Below are 20,650 nucleotides of genomic sequence, written 5' to 3' on the forward strand. Positions count from 1 at the left end.
GAGCGGAGGAGAGGGTCCAGCACGTGCAAGTATAAGGTCTTGCCCTGGAGCCCAACTCAAATATGGCGGTCCGTGGAGGCGACGTGATGTGTTCGCGGTCCGGGTCTGCATCTGCTGCCGACCACCCACCTTTAGTCGTGCCCATGTCCAAGGAGCAGAAACCGAGGAAGAGGAGGGGAGCTTTCAGCCTGACCAGGATGAAGTCCCGCAACTGCTCCGTCAAACATCCCCAGCATCAGCCTCAGCCTCAGCATCAGCCTCAGCATCAGCATCAGCCTCAGCCTCAGCCTCAGCCTCAGCCTCAGCCTCAGCCTCAGCCTCAGCCTCAGCCTCAGCCTCAGCCTCAGCCTCAGCATCAGCCTCAGCCTCAGCCTCAGCCTCAGCATCAGCCTCAGCCTCAGCCTCAGCCTCAGCCTCAGCCTCAGCATCAGCCTCAGCCTCAGCCTCAGCCTCAGCCTCAGCATCAGCCTCAGCCTCAGCCTCAGCATCAGCCTCAGCATCAGCCTCAGCATCAGCCTCAGCCTCAGCCTCAGCATCAGCATCAGCCCGCCGCAAACAACAACATGCCGTTCATGATCCACTGCCAGATCGGCAAGGAGATCAAACATATCTGCAGCAACTGCCGGGGAGCCGAGCCGCTGGACGGTGAGATGACCCGGTTCATTTTAGAGAGGGAGGAGGAGGTTTTATACTTCTCTTCTTGAGTTATTGTTATTGTCGTCTGCCTGTGGCCGCTCCCTGCCGGCCGGGGGACATCTGCTCTACAGCACCGGGAGCATCACTCAGATCAGCCCTTAAGGGTCCTTGAATTATCCTCCTACTCTTTAAGTGATCTCGAAAGAGCTTTAAGTTTTTTGTTTTTTTTAAAAGCAGTTTGAATCAATTTATTGTAGCCTGTTTGGGATGTAATTGAGATGAAGTTAATGTCGAGCATGATTAAGGATGTGTGTAATTTAGTTTTGCTTTCCTGCTTTCACTTAGATGTAAATGTTACAACTGAGAGGCTGAAATGGGGTATTTTTGTTCTTGTAAAATTACACAAACTTTTATTAGATTATCAATATTGCCACCAATTTGTTTTCTCTCAATGGACAAATCAATTGATGGACTGTTGTTATTGCTATTGTTGCAGCACTAGTGTCATCACACTCGCAGCATCCTTGGCTGCATTGACCAGCAGGTTGTAAAATGAGTCCGATCAATCAACTTCTTGATTTTATTTGTAAATCTCTTTCAGGCGTTATGGTCCGTCCGCAGATCAATACAGGCACGAAGAAGATTGCTTAAATTATACTGTTGAGTCAAGACCCAGATATGTGACTGGTTGTATTTTTCCCATAAAAAATACAACCAGTCGATTTGAAATGTCTTATTGGATCAACGCCTTAATTGTGGCTGCAACTTATTGTTGTTTTTATTATTTAGTATATACATTGTAAACAATCTACAAGCTTGTTTTGTCTAAAAGTACTCCAAAAACCCAAAGATTTTAAAATAGATATGATATGAAAAAAGGGAAAAGGAGCAAAATGTAACTTCTGAGAACCGGAAAAATTGAATTTCTGGCATTTTTGTTTGATAAATTTGCTTAATATACAGTGACAAATCTTGCCTAATATAATTTTGTTTTCTTTAGCAAATCAATCAATTGAGATTTTTTTTTGTTGCTAGAGTGGTCATACTCAAGACCACAGATTTTCTTAGTCAAACCGATAAACACTGCATTTATTTAATTAACTGACTAGTTGATTTAATTATAAAATCTATCAAACTGTTTTCCATCACAGCTCAGTACACACATTCAGATTGATGATTTAATTTGTATTACGTAGTCAACCCAGAACCCAATCCAGTATTGATTGATGACAGCACATTCCCAATAACAACTAATCCAAAAACAACGAATGGAACAAAAACCTGGATGAGTCAGCTAATGGAGTGGGAGTTTTCAGTCCCGGATGCATCATCTCTTGTTTAGCTGTTCACCCCCGGGGGTCTGACCGAAAGAATGTTGTCCTGCAGTGTGAGTCTGAGCCCTCTGACTCACTGCTGCTCTCGCTCCTCTGCTGGGACCGGCACACCTGTACTCTGTTTACAATGACTAAGGCTAATAGAAGATGAGTCAGGAGGACTCAAGACATGACAAGACCAGGATGTTAGGGAAACGTTCACCTCAGGAATGAAAACACTGTATCTCCTCAGCCTAGAGGAATCAACACATGCATCATAATTTGTGTTTTATAGTCACTTGAAGTGACAAGACTTGTTTTGTTTAGTCAATGTTGACATTTTTTTTGCTTTGAGATATTCCCTTATTTGTCCAAGGCAAGTTTCCGTGAGCCCTCTCATATTCACACTAAGATGCTACACCGATCTGCCACAGGGAAAAGCTAAGGAGGGGAGGTGGAGTGTGTTTGGTGTTGTGGGGGATTGGATGTTGTTGTTGTTGTTGTTGTTGTTGTTGTTGTTGTTGTTGTTGTTGTTGTTGTTGTTGAAGGGCATCTGGATGGTGGCTGCTGAGCTGGTACAGAGTTGAACTGACATCCGTCTTGTAACAAGGCCCCCTCAAGGCTGACATCTCCTCCTGTCTGCTGATGTGTTTACTGGTTCACATTGATTTGTTTTTCCTCCTTCACCACTGACATACTGTGCAGTTTTTATTTGTGGTCATGATTTGACCAAACATCCAATGGCAGCTTTCAGTACTTGACAGTTGTTGATACTTTTGTTGACACATTTTGGTTCGTACCAAAAAAGTATTGAGATTCATGCAGTTATAACACCACGGAAGTCATATTTTAGTCCCATTTGTCTGGCTTTTGTTCTGTAAATCAGCAGGATTAACAGATTTCATTGAAAGTTAGGCCATTAAAGTTACCAGTTTTTGGTGTCAATCTGGAGCCAGTAGTCCTACTCTGTGGCTTTTTATAAAGCACTTTTGTCTTTGACAATTTTTTTCAGAAGTGCAAAACAATGATAATGATTTTGGATTCTTCACTTTAAAGGTGCTCAATATGAAATTCTAATGCTTGACTGCTGAGTCGGTGGCTCGAAGCTTGAGGTGCAAACAGTGCAAACAATGCAAACAACAAAATGAGTCTTGTTGCAACCACGTTTCTATATTCAATGCCGTCTTTTGTAATTGTTCGCTGTAGTCTTGTGGCCATAACTTATTTGACTTACATTTCCTGTAAAACACATTTTCATCAATCGATTTTTGATGGTTTTTAAAAAAAGAAAAAGAAAAAATAAGGTATTTAAAAAATATATATATATCAAATGTATTTTGAAGAAATTCAGATTTTAGAATTGTTTTGTATACTCAAAGCTATGAGTCAGAGTGCAGGATGCTCTTTGTGGACCATTTGCTTAGGATAGAGGCCGCTTGCTGAGGTGATTGATACTGCATCTTTTATTTAACATGAAAGAAGGCTCCCCTGATCTACCTGCTTGTTTTCACATGAAAATTACTATATTAATCTTCGGTATATGTCTGTGAATATGTGTATCAGTGTCTGTTGGTGCTTGTGTATGTTTACATCCACTACTGCCTGCTACAATGTTGACTTCCTGTTTTTATATTCATTGCCTCTGGGTCAGGCCTCATGTCCTCGTTCTGTAGAGTCCTTCTTGTACAGCAGGATGTTGTGTGTAATGGAAAAAGGTGTAATATCGTGTATATAGAAACAGCCTCCAGCCTGACTCCCTGTTGGGCCCAGAACTACAGTTCAGATTCAGTGAATGCGGTCCAGACATAAATTAAGGACTGACTTGATATAACATTTTAGATATTTATTATTTTGATCGTTTGAGATAGCTTTTTTTCAGAAAGAAATTCTCCACTCACTGAAAAAAAACCTTCAACACATTATTCTTGCGAGAGAATTTGAAAATGTAAAACTTTGCAGTCTCAGCACTCTCTTTTGTCCACGATATAAAACAGACAGACAAGAGAGGAAATGGATAATTTTTTTAATCCAATAAAAATCGATTGACCTCTTAACTGTAACAGATTTTGTTTACACTCTGTTTCCGTTCCTCTCTTCTATCCATATTTAAAAAACGGCTTTACCTGACTTGATTATGCACAGCCCCCTGGGAGAATGTGTCCATTGACATTTATAAGTTATGAAACCTAAAATGACATGTTAGAAAAGTCTTGAGCTCGTCTCCCCTTTAGCAACTCATATTTTTACACCAACATTGTATTATTTAACTAACCTCTAAATTTAGAAAGACTAGAGCTGCTAAAGAATTAACTGTAGTTCTGAGTACCTCTGTCATTAAGGGTATTTGAAAATGCAAAGGTGTAATCAGATTTATTTCATGTTACAAATGAGTAGTCATTGGAAGGGGTGGGGGGTATTTTTGCCAATCAATTTAATCAACTAATCATTTTGCCATAGGTAAAAGACAAATCACAATAAAGCGAGTCAAAAACATATTTTTGTAAGTGCTGTTTACCTTCCTGTTGATGACCTTGTTTGTCCCGTTCTGTTTTCCAGCCGAGGAAGTGGAGAGGTTGGCAGCGATGCGCTCTGATTCGCTGGTTCCAGGCACACACACACCTCCCATTCGGCGGCGGAGCAAATTCGCCAACCTGGGACGTCTCTTTAAACCCTGGAAATGGAGGAAGAAGAAGAGTGAAAAGTTCAAGCAGACCTCTGCCGGTGAAAACTGAAACACTTTATCACATTACCACCCAGTTCTCTCTCCCGGTAGTAATCTGCTACTGGGAGGGAGAGATAAATGTCTCCCTGTGGCACCTAGCAACAGTAGCATTGATGAATGGAGCTGCAGAGCAGTGGGTGATATAGGGGCTGCAGCAAAGATATACTATCTATGATTATGGTTACGTAAGGCTGGTAAAGCATCGTGAGGCTTTGGCCAGCAGCTCCTGCTGCTGTATCATCAACCAGCTATAAGAAGACCAACTGCTGAGCCTGGTTCTTGCTGCACAGTATGGTTTTAACAACTTATTACTATCAAGATAGATGGAAAGATTGTGCAAAAGCAAGTATTAAAATAATATTCTCACTGGCATACAAGTGTGGAAATTCCAGTAAGATTTGCAAAAGTAATGTAATTAAAAGTTAAAAAAGATGCTTGAGGTTTGCACTGTGCCAGCAGTTAAGGAAAGTCCAATTAGAGAGTCCAGTAAGACCCCCGCACACATTATCACTGAAAGCTGTTAATACAGTTTTATCAGAGATGCAAACACAACAGCTGTCAAGTGAAGTTGATTGTTAACGTTTACTGCAGCAACAAAATATCTTAAAATGCTTGATTGTCCCTTTTAACAATGAAGTACCACGTTGTAATCCCCAGTATCTGAGGAAATGTGGATGTAAGTACATAATAGGTGCTTAGCTACAATCTGCACTGAGTAGTAAACTGTGAAATGAAAGAAAGAGTTTCCTTTTGACAGAGAAATTGAATCTTTTGTTGTTTCTCAGCTGGCTGAATGGTTCTACATCTTGTTATTACTGAGAGACACAAACACACAGCAGAGGGGTGAAGAGAGACTTCCTACAGCCAAGCTGTTCTCCCAGCTGTCACAGCAGGCTGCTTCCTTTCTCTGTATGCAAATAAAACACACTATAGGCTTTCATTTTACAGCACACAGGTAGAAACACATTGTGAGCACCATGCGTTTCTTCTGGACTCTTGCCACAAGTCCATCCAGGTGCATTAATCAGGGAAAGCTACCATGCCATCTTAAAAAACATACTGCATTTTTTTTTTTTGGCTGGGGGTAATGTGGAGTTCATAGCAAGAAAAACTAAATATTCACAAACATGTTATTAAATAAAAACATAAAAGTTACCAGTTGTCTGTCTAGGTATGTGTTGTAAGATTTACAACCAAGAAAGTAGGCGCATGAATGATGCAAGAGAAATTATAAGTAAATAAAACCTTTTTATTTTTGTGTTCCTACCCTTATGTTGATTGTAAAAATTTTTTTTGCTAAAAACATCTATCACTTATAATTCTCAAGCCCAGAAAATGTATTACATCTGAGGCAGATGAGTATTATTACAATATGTTTTACTTCATGTTGACAACGCCGCTGTAAAATACGTCTTATAAATACTGTGTCATTAGGACATACCACAAAATAAAATAAAGATGTTGAACATAGGTTTGTATTGCTACACAGTTATGGTTTTGTGTCTGAGATGAAAGTCAAACTCTAACTAATTAATCTAAAAACAAATTGTCTTTCAACTTTACTCATGTAATATATGTGACTTGTGTGCTCTATATCCAAATCTGCAGTGTGTCACCATCATGTCCACCTTATAAAATTCAACAGATGGAGTGACATGTTGTTTTTTTCTCTTGAGAGTTGTATGTTATTATAAGGTCATAACTCAATTCATAATTTGCTTATTATTTAGTTTGCTGCAAACCTTATGTGTTTGGGTTCCACACCTAAATCTTTCCACTCTCTCTGTGGAACAGCTAGCTGTGGGTGAAAACTGTGCATTGCTCAGGTTCAGTCATATTGTTCCTCGACAGCAACAATGATGGAGGCAGTGAGTCCAAACAAACATCTGTTGCAGCTGACACATTCCTCAGCCCTAATGACATAGTAGAAGAATCCAGTGCACAAGTAGCCTGTTTTCTATTTGTTGTTGTTGTTGTTGTTGTTATTGATTAATAATCTTCATGTCTTTCCTCCCTCAGTGTTGGAGAGGAAAATGTCCACTCGCCAGAGCAGAGAGGAGCTTATCAAGAAAGGAGTGCTGAAGGAGGTTTATGACAAAGGTGAGGGGCAAGAAAACAAAGGTGATTAATGAAATGTGGGACTTACATTACATTACACTACAGTCATTTAGCAGACGCTTTTATCCAAAGCGACTTACAGGAAGTGTATTCAACATAGGTATTCAAGAGAACTACTAGTCACCAGAAGTCATAAGTGCATCTCCTTTCTTAAACAAGCATCTTAAAGCATAAACCAGAGCAAAAGTACAGTGCAGAGGCAAATTACTACGAAAACAATAATTGCAACAGACTAATACGAATATAATAAGTGCTACAAACTACTACGAATAGGATAAGTGCAGTAAATGAATACGAATTCAATAAGTGGAGCAAACTGATACGAATACAGTAAGTGCAACAACTAATACGAATGCAATAACTGCTACGAGGAAGGCTCAGGGTAGTACTTCTTGAAGAGGTGAGTTTTCAGCCTGCGCCTAAAGATGGGCAGCGACTCTGCTGTCCTGACGTCAGTGGGGAGTTCATTCCACCACTGAGGGGCCAGGACAGAAAAAAGCTGTGACCGGGTGGATCGGCCGCAGGGACCTCTGAGCGACGGGGCAACCAATCGCCCCGAGGCAGCAGAGCGAAGTGGTCGGGCGGGGGTGTAGGGCTTGACCAAGGCCTGGAGATAGGAAGGAGCTGTTCCTTTCACTGCCCTGTAGGCTAGCACCAGAGCCTTAAACTGGATGCGAGCTCTTACAGGGAGCCAGACTTAAATGTAAAATGTTGAAACAAACAATTTATTAGCCAATTAGTTTTCAATTTTTGTTGTTGTTGAAAATTTAGATTTTGTCCTTTTATCAAGTGAAAGTACTCTCGATAGATTGATTGGTCAGATGTGACTGTTTGCTTGTTTTTCTCTGTCTCATGTCATTTTTGGAATGATATAGATAAATATCATGATATTGATTTCAACCATTTCCAAACAATATTCATCAAACAAAATGAGCAATTTATGTGGTCATGGTAAGTTTAATTGATCGGCATGTGTTATTTTTTTATTACATTTCATTTAGAAAATTAGTTATTTAGTAGTTGAAAAATGTTATATATTTATTAAGGATTTAAAAAAAACAAAAAAACTCTGCCTTAGAATTTTAAGCTGTCTTTCTTTTACCCTTTTTTTACTTTCTTCCTCCTGTTCACCTTTTCCTCTCTGTGTGTGTAGACGGCTCGTCCTCGGCGGTACTCCAGGAGGTGAAGATGGAGAATGGGCGTTCTCCGGTGCTTGGCTCCAGCCTGTCAGAGTCTGAAGGTACTGAGCTGATGGAAGGAGCAGCTGCAGCTGTAGGTAGGCAGCAGAGCCTCAGCACCATTGTTGCCTCCTCTCTCATCTCACATTGTAGCATCTGACTGTTTTTATTTCTGTGTTTCTTATCCTCAGGCTCTCTGGAGTTTCAGTTGCCAAAAGAGGGCACATGTCAACAGGACCATGCCCAAAAATCCATGAAGAAGTCCACTGTGTATCAGTCTGATTGCGCTGAATCAACGCTCTCCAGACCTCCTACGCTACACAAACAACCTCCTGCGCTGCCACCCAAACCCTTCAACAGGCTACCTAATCACATTGCAGGTATGTTTGTCTTTGTGCACGTTTATAAATGCATGTGTGACTTTTTGTATACATGTCTAATCTTTTTACATCCCCCCCCGTTCCTGTAGACGGTGCCCCGGTGAAGTTGCCGTGTATGTCGGCGAAGTTATCTCCTCCTCTACCTCCAAAGAAGCTCATGATCTCCATACCGGCAGGGAGCATGGAGCCGTCTTCACTCGCCTTCCAGAAGTGCCCCCCTCCCAGCCATGCTCCAATGGGCGGGCACTCACTGCAGTACGGGGGGCTCCCCCTCCACCCCCCCAGCCGAATCATAGAGGAGCTCAACAAGACCCTTGCCCTTACTATGCAGAGGTTTGAGAGGTGTGGATCAAACAGTGGAAGTTCTGATACTGAGATCAAATCCCAAAGTGTTCTGCTTGGCTCATCACCATTCCGAATTAGTTTTTACGTTCATTTTTATTGTGTTAGGGTTGGTTTATGGCATACATGTTTTTTGATATTATAGAGACAGACTCCAGTAAATAGATCCAGTAAAAATAAAGAACTAAATTATTAAATCAGCAAAATATCACACACATAGTGCTACTACAGAATCTCATAGTCATAAGGGAGTATACATTTATTTAGACTTATTTTAAATTTTAATGTAATCCCAGAACCGGTCCCTAGGGAGACACCCATTCATCATGATCTCCAGTTATTCTACTGAGCATACATTCGTGGGATGCTGTTTCCATCATTGCACTAACCCACTTTTTCAGTTCTGGGGCCTTTGTTTTCTTTCAGTGTCTTAAAATAGACTGGAGCATCTGCAGATTAACTCCATAACTGATATGTTATAACCCACTAAAATCCGGGGTCGTACAAGATGAATATATCCCTGTTGTGTTATCTTATCCGCCATGTTGACTGTTAGGTTCGTTTTGAAAGTTTAAGGCCAAGGATAGATGACCAAACACAAATGATTCAGAAAACCTGAGGCTTTTGACCCATATCGCACTCTCTCATACAACTGCTATTTCACAACTTCATGCGACATTGAGCATACATGTCTGACCTTTGCCCTTTCCCACCAACCTGCAGCTCCATGATGCACACGGTTCCCACGGTGATGATCGAGTGTGACAACGACAAAGAGAACCTCCCTAACGAGGCGGACTATGAGGACCTGCCTGAGGAAGACGAGGAGGAGGAAGAAGAAGAGGAGGAGGAAGAAGATGACGAGGAGGAAGATGAAGATGAGGAGGAAGATGATGATGATACATTGTTTTCAAGTAGGTGCTTTTTCCCTCTCTGTGTAGTGGTTTTCTTTTGGGTATCAGTCAGTCACCTGCTCATTGTGTGTTTTATCTCAAATGATTACAGCACATCACACTAAACTTTTACAATTGATACTATCACCAGAAATGACACCCCAGTGTCAATCTGTATCATTTAACAGTTGCCTGCTGTTATTATTTATCATACGGCCAACATGTTTCCATATGGTTGCATAAGCACCAACGTCACATGATGGCTTGAAGCACTCCATTTGAAGCTGCAGTTTGTTATAAGTAATGTGAATTATTTATCACAGAATCATTGTTAATACATTTAATTTATTTTGCACAAGTAATACATTACACACACAATACATAATATAGAAGGAAAGGAAAAAAGAATTCATGCTTGGATTCAAACTCAAGACCAGTTTCTAAAGAGTTCTCACCAGGAGAAAAGAAGGTCATACAATAGGACAAAAAAATTAAGGTATAGCTGCTAAATACTTCAATGTGTTCCCCAGCTAGACGCTAATTTTGCCTTGCTGCTGTTGGTGGTGGGCAGGTAGTGAACAGTGGATTTATCCACGCTTATTTGCTGAAAGCGGCTGCCTGCTGCTGCTGGAAATACTGACTAAACCAGGGAGTAAATGTGCTGGCTTAAAGGGGCAAAAAAAGCGTCTGAGAGAATTCTCTCTGGTCACTGCCAACAACCTCTTTAACATTACAATCATTTGATTCATTGTAGCAAAACAATTTTGATTAATGCATCATTACAAGATGAGTTGAAATTAAATTCAATCGATAAAGACACAAACTGGAATTACTGTAGTAATGTTGATGTGCGCTGCCTCGCCTGCAACGAGGAGTGCCTCTGCTTATGTCATAGTACAATTTTATGATGTATATTAAGCTTCAGGGAAAGCAGACACTTAAAGGGGTGTGCAAAATGTCTACATTGATCACAAGACACAAGATACTTCTCCATTTCCTAGCCTTCAGGAAAACCTTTGAATAAAAGCAATAAAATGGAATGAAAAAAGAACGACTAGGATAAATAACCAAAATGATGTAAGCAGTGGAAAGAAATCTCTCAAAGCTCCTTTTAAACAGCATATTAAGTGAGTATTATTGCATCACATCCATTTTGCTTCTTGTACATTGTAGGCACACTGGCGATGAAGATTTTACGAAAGGACTCTCTGGCCATCAAGCTGAGTAACCGTCCATCGAAGAGTGAGCTGGAGGACAAAAACATCCTGCCGATGCAGTCGGACCAAGAGAGATTTGAGTCTCGACAACAAACAGCTACCAAACTGACCAGGTGAGTCTTTATATTAACAACACACATGCAGAGATTCTGCAGCCACTGAGCCACTGTTATATGAGAAACCATACACATCATCACACACATATACAGAGGCACATTACTTCACATGCAGGGACAGTCACCCTCCGAGTGCTTTAACACACGTTAGCTGTGATAGATGTGACCTGGCTGCTTAAGGGAGCAGATGATGGCTGATGAGTCAGAATTGAGAGAGGGAGGAGGCAAAGCTGATAAGAGCAGGAGAGAGATTAAAGGTAAGGAGCTTAAAATAGAAAGTGGAGTACAGAATGTGGTGTGAGTGTTGAAAAAGTTACTGATAGGTGCCGCAAGCCTGGTCTTGGCATCTTTTTACTTCTTTCCTCATTTTGTTCTCACTCACTATCAAACATATGAATCACTGCACCACCTCAGTCGGTGCCCACAAACTCACACAATACAGCTTATTAAAAAATAACATCACCTGCACAGTCAGTGGTTCACAAGAGTAACATTCTGCCTGCATAAGATTTAGCATGAATCTTGTGGAATAATTATGATTTGCAAGTACACACACACACACACACACACACACACACACAGTATAAATACACAAAATGAATTCCTGAAATAGGCGTGTCTATTTTTTTTTTAGGCGATTGAGTCAACGGCCAACAGTAGAGGAACTGGAGCAGAGGAATATACTCAAACGTCAGTAACTTACATACGGTAAGAGAAAAAAAACTATATGTATTATTAATCCCTGTGTGTGATCACGCTCTCTTTCTGCTACCTTCCAGCTCGAAATGATCTGGAGGAGCAGGAGGAGCTGAGGGAAATCAAGAAACATTTGTCCAAAAAGGTAAGACAGAGGGATGGCGATGGACAGAGGGTCTTCACATCAGTGTTCATGTTAAGATGGTTAGTTCCATGACGCTAGCTGGAAATATAAACATGGTTGCCGTGGTGACTGAATGAATGCAGCCTTTTGAAAGGATGTTGATAACATCTGATCAGTAAATACATTTTTCATTCATTCATTCATTCATCTTCCGTAACCTGCTTATCCAGTTAAGGGTCGCGGGGATGCTGGAGCCGATCTCCAGCATCCGTGGACAGGTCGCCAGCCTATCACAGGGCTGACATATATAGACAAACAACCACTCACGCTCACACCTACGGACAAATTTAGAGTCATCGAATAACCTAAGGTGCATGTCTTTGGACCGTGGGAGGAAGCCAGAGAACCCGGAGAGAAATAAATACATTTTATTTTTTATATGTAAAATCTGCCTTACCGATCTTGTTGCTCTCTTAGTAGGATAACTTAAAAACTACATAACAGATATGAATGGAATTTGGTGAGAAAATGGAGATGAGTCAAGGGACAAGTAATTGATGTACAAATCCAATCATTTTTAAGAGATTTATTAACATTAAAAGACAATTGTAATACAAATATGTGAATTTGAATGTAGGTCTGAGTCTAGAGGCGAGAAAATAAAGCTCAGTTGTCAGTTTTAATTCTTGTCAGAGGTTCTATGATTGCATTCTTGTATTTTAATTATTATTCATCTTTACTTGTTCTCAATTATTACTTTTTATGATTTCAAAACATAATTATATTTACATAGCACATTAAAAAAATATGTTTCTCCATATGTATTTACTCCCAGCAAGAGAAATGAAGCAACTACTTTCCAGTCATAAACATATGACATAAACGTTAGCTGTCCTTTCTGCACAGACACATGTTCCTCAGCATCCATGTTGCAGGGCGTTGAGCTACTGTCAGTGACACTTCTTCTTTCTTGCATTCTCCAGCTCAGCCAGAGGCCAACAGTAGAGGAGCTGAGGGAGGCAAAGATCCTCATTCGCTTCAGTGACTATGTAGAGGTCGCTGAGGCTCAGGACTACGACAGGAGAGCAGACAAGCCATGGACTCGGCTGTCAGCTGCTGATAAGGTTAACAAACACACAACATCATATCCAAACAATGCTTCCATAACTCTGGATTAAAGAAGTTTGTACATATACTGTATACTGTGTGTTAACAAGTGTTTCTTTGTGGGTTGTTCAGGCTGCCATCAGGAAGGAGTTGAATGAGTTTAAGAGCTCAGAGATGGAGGTGCATGAGTCCAGCCGTCATTTTACCAGGTAAAACAAAGGACAGGGTGTATGCTGAAATTATGAAATATTATAGTATGACTTTTTCTGATACAGTCATAGTATAGTATGTTGAAAAAAAGTCATAGTATAGTATGTAGAAAAAAGTAGAAAAAAGTCACAGCTTAGTATGTCGAAAAAAAGTCACAATATTGTATGTCGAAAAAAAGTCACAGTATGGTATGTACAAAAAAAGTAATATAGTATGTCGAAAGAGTCATAAAAAGCCATAGTATTGTATGTTGAAAAAAAATCATGGTATGGTATGTCGAAAAAAAAAGTCACAGCTTAGTATGTCGAAAAAAAAGCCATAGTATAGTATGTAAAAAAAATCATAGTATAGTATGTCGAAAAAAAGTCATAGTATAGTGTGTCGAAAAAAAAAGTCATAGTATAGTATGTAAAAAAAGTTGAAAAAGTCATAGGATAGTATGTCGAAAAAAAAGTCATAGTATATGTCGAAAAACTCATGAGTAATACAATTGTCACAAAAAAAAAAAAAAGTAATATCAAATAGTCATAAAAGTATGTAAAGTATGAAAAAAATAGTCATAGTCAATAGTTTATCGATGTCATGAAAAAGTTATAAAAACATAAAAAACATAGTATAGTATGTCATAGTACATTATGTCAAAAAAAAAAGTCATAGTATAGTATGTCGAAAAAAAAAAAGTCATAGTATAGTATGTCAATAATAATAGTATGTTGAAAAAAAGTCATAGTATAGTATGTATGAAAAACTCATGAAAAAAAAAAAGTAATACAATTGTCACAGTATAATATCTTAAAAAAGTCAAGAAATAGTCATAAAAAAAAAGTCACAGTATAGTATGTCGAAAAAAGTAATAGTCATAGTCTAGTATATATGTCATGACAAAGTTATAGTATGTATGTTGAAAACATCAAGTAAGTATGTCAGTATAGTATGTCAAAAAAAAGTCATAGTATAGTATGTCAAAAAAAAAAAAAGTCATAGTATAGTATGTCGAAAAAAAAAAGTCATAGTATAATGTCTAAAAAAAAGTCATAGTATAGTATGTCAATAAAAAAGTTGAAAAAAAAAAAGTCATAGTATAGTATGTCGGAAAAAAAATAAAAATCATAGTATAGTAAAAAAAATCATAGTATAGTATGTCAAAAAAAAGAAAAAAAGTCATAGTATAGTATGTATGTAAAAAAATCATAGTCAAAAAAAGTCATAGTATGTTGAAAAACTCATGAAAAAGTAATAGTATAGTCATGTATAAAAAAAAAGTCATAGTATAGTCATAAAAGTCACAGTATAGTATGTCGAAAAAAGTAATAGTCATAGTCTAGTTTAAAAATCATAGATGTCATGACAAAGTTATAGTATGTTGAAAACATAAAAAAAGTCATAGTACATTATGTCAAAAAAGTCATAGTATAGTATGTCGAAAAAAATCATAGTATAGTATGTCAATAAAAAAGTTGAAAAAAAGTCATAGGATAGTATGTCGAAAAAAGTATAGTATGTCAATAAAAAAGTTGAAAAAAAGTCATAGTATAGTATGTCGAAAAAAAAAGTCTCATGAAAAAAGTAATACAATTGTCACAGTATAATATCTTAAAAAAGTCAAAAAAAAAAGAAATAGTCATAAAAAGGTCACAGTAAAGTATGTCGAAAAAAGTAATAGTCATAGTCTAGTATATCGATGTCATGACAAAGTTATAGTATGTTGAAAACATAAAAAACAGTCATAGTACATTATGTCAAAAAAGTATAGTATGTAAAAAAGTCATAGTATAGTATGTGAAAAAAAAAAAGTCATAGTATAGTATGTCAATAAAAAAAGTTGAAAAAAAAGTCATAGTTATGTAAAAAAATCATAGTATAGTATGTCGAAAAAAGTCATAGTATAGTATGTCAAAAAAAATTGAAAAAAAGTAAGTATAATTGTCATAGTATAGTATGTTAAAAAAGTCATAAAAAGTCATAGTAAAAAAAAAATCATAGTATAGTATGTCGAAAAAAGTCATAGTATATAGTCAAAAAAAAAGTCATATAGTATGTCATGACAAAGTTGTCGAAAAAAGTCATAGTATAGTATGTCAATAAAAATAGTATAGTTGAAAAAAAAAAAATAGTATAGTATGTAAAAAAAATCATAGTATAGTATGTAAAAAAAAGTCATAGTATAGTATGTAAAAAAAAAAAAAAAAAAAGTCATAGTATAGTATGTAAAAAAATCATAGTATAGTATGTCGAAAAATAGTATAGTATGTCATAGTATAGTATGTAAAAAAAAAAAGTCATAGTATAGTATGTAAAAAAAGTATAGTATAGTATGTCGAAAAAAATCATAGTATAGTATGTAAAAAAAAAGTCATAATAATCAAAAAAAAAAGTCATAGTATAGTATGTCGAAAAAAATTTCATAGTATAGTATGTAAAAAAAAAAAAGTCATAGTATAGTATGTCAAAAAAAAGTCATAGTATAGTATGTAAAAAAAAAAAAGTCATAGTATAGTATGTCAAAAAAAAAAAAAAATCATAGTATAGTATGTAAAAAAAATCATAGTATAGTATGTAAAAAAAAGTCATAGTATAGTATGTAAAAAAAAAGTCATAGTATAGTATGTCAAAAAAAATTAGTATAGTATGTCGAAAAAAAAGTCATAGTATAGTATGTCGAAAAAAGTCAAAAACAGTCATAGTATAGTATGTTGAAAAACTCATGAAAAAAAAAAAATAGTAATACAATTGTCACAGTATAAGTCTAGTCTAGTTTATCGATGTCATGACAAAGTTATAGTATGTTGAAAACATAAAAAACAGTCATAGTACATTATGTCAAAAAAGCCATAGTATAGTATGTCGAAAAAAAGTCATAGTATAGTATGTCAATAAAGTTGTCGAAAAAAAGTCATAGTATAGTATGTAAAAAAAAAGTCATAGTATAGTATGTATGTAAATAAAATAATGTTAAAAAAGTCATAGTATAGTATGTCAAAAAAAAAGTCATAGTATAGTATGTCGAAAAAAAAAAAGTCATAGTCATAGTATAGTAATAAAAAAGTTGAAAAAAGTCATAGTATAGTATGTCGAAAAAAAATTGTAAAAAAAAGTCATAGTATAGTATGTCAAAAAAAAAAGTCATAGTATAGTATGTCGAAAAAAAGTCATAGTATAGTATGTCAATAAAAAAGTCATAGTAAAAAAAGTCATAGTATAGTATGTCATAGTATAGTATGTCATAGTATAGTATGTAAAAAAATCATAGTATGTAAAAAAAAATCATAGTATAGTATGTCGAAAAAAAGTCATAGTATAGTATGTAAAAAAAAAAAAAAGTCATAGTATAGTATGTAAAAAAAAAAAATAGTATAGTATGTAAAAAAAGTCATAGTATAGTATGTCGAAAATAAGTCATAGTATAGTATGTCAATAAAAAAGTTGAAAAAAGTCATAGTATAGTATGTCGAAAAAAAAGTATAGTATGTCAAAAAAAGTCAAAAACAGTCATAGTATAGTATGTTGAAAAAACTCATGAAAAAAAGTAATACAATTGTCACAGTATAAGTCATAGTATGTCTAAAAAGTTTATCGAAAAAGTGTCATGACAAAGTTATAGTATGTTGAAAACATAAAAAACAGTCATAGTACATTATGTCAAAAAAGCCATAGTATAGTATGTCGAAAAAAGTCATAGTATAGTGTGTCAAAAAAAAGTTGAAAAAAAGTCATAGTCATAGGATAGTATGTAAAAAAAAGGTTAAAAAAAAAGTCATAGGATAAAAAAAAGTCATAGGATAGTATTTCAATAAAAAAAAAAAGTCATAGTATAGTATGTCAATAAAAAAAAGTCATAGTATAGTATGTCAAAAAAAAGTTGAAAAAAGTCATAGTATAGTATGTCATAAAAAAAAAAAAAGTCATAGTATAGTATGTCAAAAAAAGTCAAAAAAAGTCATAGTATAGTATGTAAAAGTAGTATAGTATGTCGAAAAAAAGTCATAGTATAGTATGTAAAAAAAAAGTCATAGTATAAATGTAAAAAAAATCATAGTATAGTATGTCGAAAAAAGTCATAGTATAGTATGTCAAAAAAAAGTTGGAAAAAAAAAAAAGTCATAGTATAGTATGTCGAAAAAAAAAAAAAACAGTCATAGTATAGTATGTCGTTGAAAAAAAAAAATAGTCATAGTATAGTATGTCAAAAAAAAGTCATAGTATAGTTTATCGAAAATGTATGTTGTAAAAAAAAAGTCATAGTAAAAAAAATCATAGTATAGTATGTCAAAAAAAGTGTCATAGTATAGTATGTCAAAAAAATCATAGTATGTAAAAAAAGTCATAGTATAGTATGTCGAAAATAAAAGTATAGTATGTCAAAAAAAAGTCATAGTATAGTATGTCGAAAAAAAAAAAAGTCATAGGAAAAGTATGTCAAATAAATCATAGTATAGTATGTAAAAAAAAGTAAATCATAGTATAGTATGTAAAAAAAGTCATAGTATAGTATGTAAAAAAAAAGTCATAGTATAGTATGTAAAAAAAATCATAGTATAGTATGGCGAAAAAAGTCAAAAACAGTCATAGTATAGTATGTACTCATGAAAAAAGTAATACAATTGTCACAGTATAATATCTTAAAAAAGTCAAGAAATAAGTCATAAAAAGTCACAGTAAAGTATGTCGAAAAAAGTAATAGTCATAGTCTAGTTTATCGATGTCATGACAAAGTTATAGTATGTTGAAAACAAAAAAAACAGTCATAGTACATTATGTCAAAAAAGTCATAGTATAGTATGTGTAGAAAAGACAGAGTATAGTATGTCAAAAATATATATAGAATATTATATAGAAAAAGTCATATTATAGTTGTCTAAAAAAAGTCATAGTAATGGGTGTCGAAAAAAGTCATCGTATAGTATGTTTAAAAAGTAAAGAAATAATTCACGAAAATGTAATATTTTAATTCACATAATGTGATAATATAGTATGTTAAAAAAAAGTCACAGTGTACCATGTGAATAAAGCCTTAAAAATGTCATAGTATTGCTTGTCACAAAAGTCATTAAAATGTCACAATATAGTGTGTCGAATAAAGTCATACTGGAGCATGTCAAAAGATTCATGAAAAAGTCATAGTTTAGTATGTTGTAAAAAAGCATAGTATAGCATGTTGAAAAAGGTCATATTTCAATTCACAGAGTCATAGCATAGTATGTCAAAAAAGTCATAATGTAATACTTAAAAACCTCATGAAAAAGTAGTGAATTATGTCAAAAAAGGCATAGAATAGTATTAAGAAAAAAATCATACTATAGTTATAGTGCATCATGAAGAAATGTCACAGTTCCAAGTTCTTTATTATCATTTCAACAACAATTACAGTGAAGTAGTCATTAGCAATGGAAATCTTGGATCTGAGGCTCCTTCTAACACTGTTCATTGAATATGTATTTTCAAAAAAGTTAAATCACTGAAGTAAAAGCCAAATGAGAATCTTAGACAAAGATAGTGCAACTGAAAATGGAGTGCTAAAATATAACTAATATATATTTGTTGTAGACAATATTACAAATGAATAAACTGAATTAAAAAAGGAATTTGGTAAATGTATATCATCAATGAGAAACACACACACACTGAGCAGTTTTCACCATTTGTAAAGCTTTACGAATGAGGGCAGTGCAACTGCCGTACCAGGTGGGGATACAATTGGGCAGGATACTCTTAATGCTGCACCTGTAGAAGTTGCACAGTATCCATCAGAGTCCATCTTTGACCTCCTCAGCCTGCGGAGGAAGAAGGGACGCTGTCGTGCAGTCTTGTTTATTGTTTCTGTGTCGTGGGTCGAGGTCAGGTTCTCAATGATGTGAACTCCAAGGAACCTGAAGCTCCTGACTCGCTCCACAGTAGTCTTGTTGACGGTGATAGGAGTGTGTCCTTGTCCCTGTCGCCTCCTATAGTCCGTAGTTTTTTAGATAATGAGATGGAGAATGATATCCAGGCACCAAGATGTCAAGGCTCTGCCCTTCCTATGGTCCTGACCAAAACACCTGCCATGACAAAGCTGCATCCCCTAGTAAAGGGTTAGTTCCTTGTTGTACCTTTTAAGGTAATATCAAATAACATTGAACTTGATTTCTGACTTCATTGCATTACTAGAACCTTCATCTAAAACAAAACAAAAGCTTACACCAACATTGACAGTGTGAGTTGTGCCCAGTATGATGTTCAGCTGCTTCCGGTTACTAGGAGGTCCACTCTCGATTACAAGTTACAAGGTTACTTTATGTCATTGTACGACAGGGTTGCACAATGACATTTCGATTGTCCCAATTTGCTACATCGGAAAGAAACTACATCCAACTACATAACCGGACTACATAACGCACTACTAATTAATATGTCAAGTAAATTTAAAGAGCTCACACTCAACAATGCACTTTATTGGGTCCCCCAATACATCCTTTATGTAGTTGATAAAAAGGAAGGGCAGACTTGTAGACTCCTTCGATTTTAGTTAGATGGTGAAAAACCACCCTAACAGGATTTCAATAAAGTTGCTCACCTTCTCTTTGTTGCTGTGGTTTCTCCCTGCAGGTTTCATCGGCCATAGGATGGATCAGTGAGACAATCGGCCATGCTTTTATACTTCCACACAGAGCTTGAAGTGGTTAGACTGCTACCTGCTGCCCTCACACTGCTACCTTTTCCAGCGTCGACTTCAACCTGACAGTCTGGACATGAACACAACCCGTGTGCTGCGGCCGTTACAGGAAACATGAACAAACACTTTTACAAACACAAATGGATTCAACTCTGAACTGGCGTCTCCCCTCAGTGGAAATTTTACAAACTTCTTTTTGTTCAAATGCTTTTCGTTGTTTTTTTTTTAAAGCTGAAAAGGCAGCGATTTTATTTATTTTTTTAACACTGCTTTAGTCAAACAGAATCTGTGCCAATTTGGAGGATGGGAACCAAAGGCTGTGAAGATGGGACTTTATTTCACACAGGGGATTGTTTTCTTGCCTTTCAAAATGGTCTAACTGTCCTCTCTCAACTGGAGGACTTACTGTCCTTAGGGGTTTTGTTGTGTTGGCACAGTTTAATTCCATAGCTGACATCTTAATGATCGTTTCTCAATTTGCCGGAGGAATCAAAATGGCAGCTGAATCTTTAGCCAAAATGACCTAAAATCCTAAAGTCCCCAAATGCTCTCTGCAAGCCGGTAGCAGTGAAAATTAAGATCTCCTCCTACCACATACACATTAATCAACTAAGCAATAATTTCAGATTTTTTTTTCATTTGCATATCTGTTTCTGGGCTGTATTCAAGAGCTCAAAACACTCTTCAGACTTCAGATTCCCATTTTAAACCAAAGCAACTTGACCTGCTGTGGAAGTCGTGATCTTGAATGCATCCCAGAGTGACTGCTGTTGAGAGTTCAGTAACACGCGGTTTCACTTTGCCTACAGTGTTTACAGGGATTTAAAAGTTGCCAAATTATCTTCTTTGATACAGAAAATGATCTGTAGACACAGCAAAGTTACAGATCTCTCTGCAAAACCACAAGAAGGTAGCCTTTTTTTTTTGTATTTCTTTGGTTGTACAAAAT

The 20,650-nt window shown here is 36.1% G+C and overlaps 1 protein-coding gene across 1 annotated transcript; it reads left to right on the forward strand.

Annotated features, from left to right (window-relative positions):
* Window positions 1-62: 62 nt before the first annotated feature.
* phactr1 (phosphatase and actin regulator 1) lies at window positions 63-20,630 on the forward strand. The gene is made up of 14 exons (XM_054603374.1): window positions 63-218; window positions 534-645; window positions 4,506-4,670; window positions 6,691-6,771; window positions 7,943-8,065; window positions 8,159-8,347; window positions 8,437-8,689; window positions 9,413-9,603; window positions 10,756-10,912; window positions 11,550-11,605; window positions 11,695-11,756; window positions 12,719-12,859; window positions 12,975-13,051; window positions 19,635-20,630. The coding sequence occupies exons 1-14, from the start codon at window positions 63-65 to the stop codon at window positions 19,648-19,650; spliced, it is 1,779 nt and encodes a 592-aa protein (XP_054459349.1). The 3' UTR covers window positions 19,651-20,630.
* Window positions 20,631-20,650: the final 20 nt, after the last annotated feature.

Source organism: Anoplopoma fimbria, chromosome 8, assembly GCF_027596085.1.
Source record: "Anoplopoma fimbria isolate UVic2021 breed Golden Eagle Sablefish chromosome 8, Afim_UVic_2022, whole genome shotgun sequence".
NCBI classification, from domain to species: domain Eukaryota; kingdom Metazoa; phylum Chordata; class Actinopteri; order Perciformes; family Anoplopomatidae; genus Anoplopoma; species Anoplopoma fimbria.

Bases quoted from the DNA above. Each gene is read 5' to 3' on its own strand.
- phactr1 (XM_054603374.1), top strand. From the start codon at position 63: ATGGCGGTCCGTGGAGGCGACGTGATGTGTTCGCGGTCCGGGTCTGCA. The intron at 6,772-7,942 runs GTGAGGGGCAAG...CTGTGTGTGTAG, and splicing joins GAAGGAGGTTTATGACAAAG to ACGGCTCGTCCTCGGCGGTA. The intron at 10,913-11,549 runs GTGAGTCTTTAT...TTTTTTTTTTAG, and splicing joins ACAGCTACCAAACTGACCAG to GCGATTGAGTCAACGGCCAA.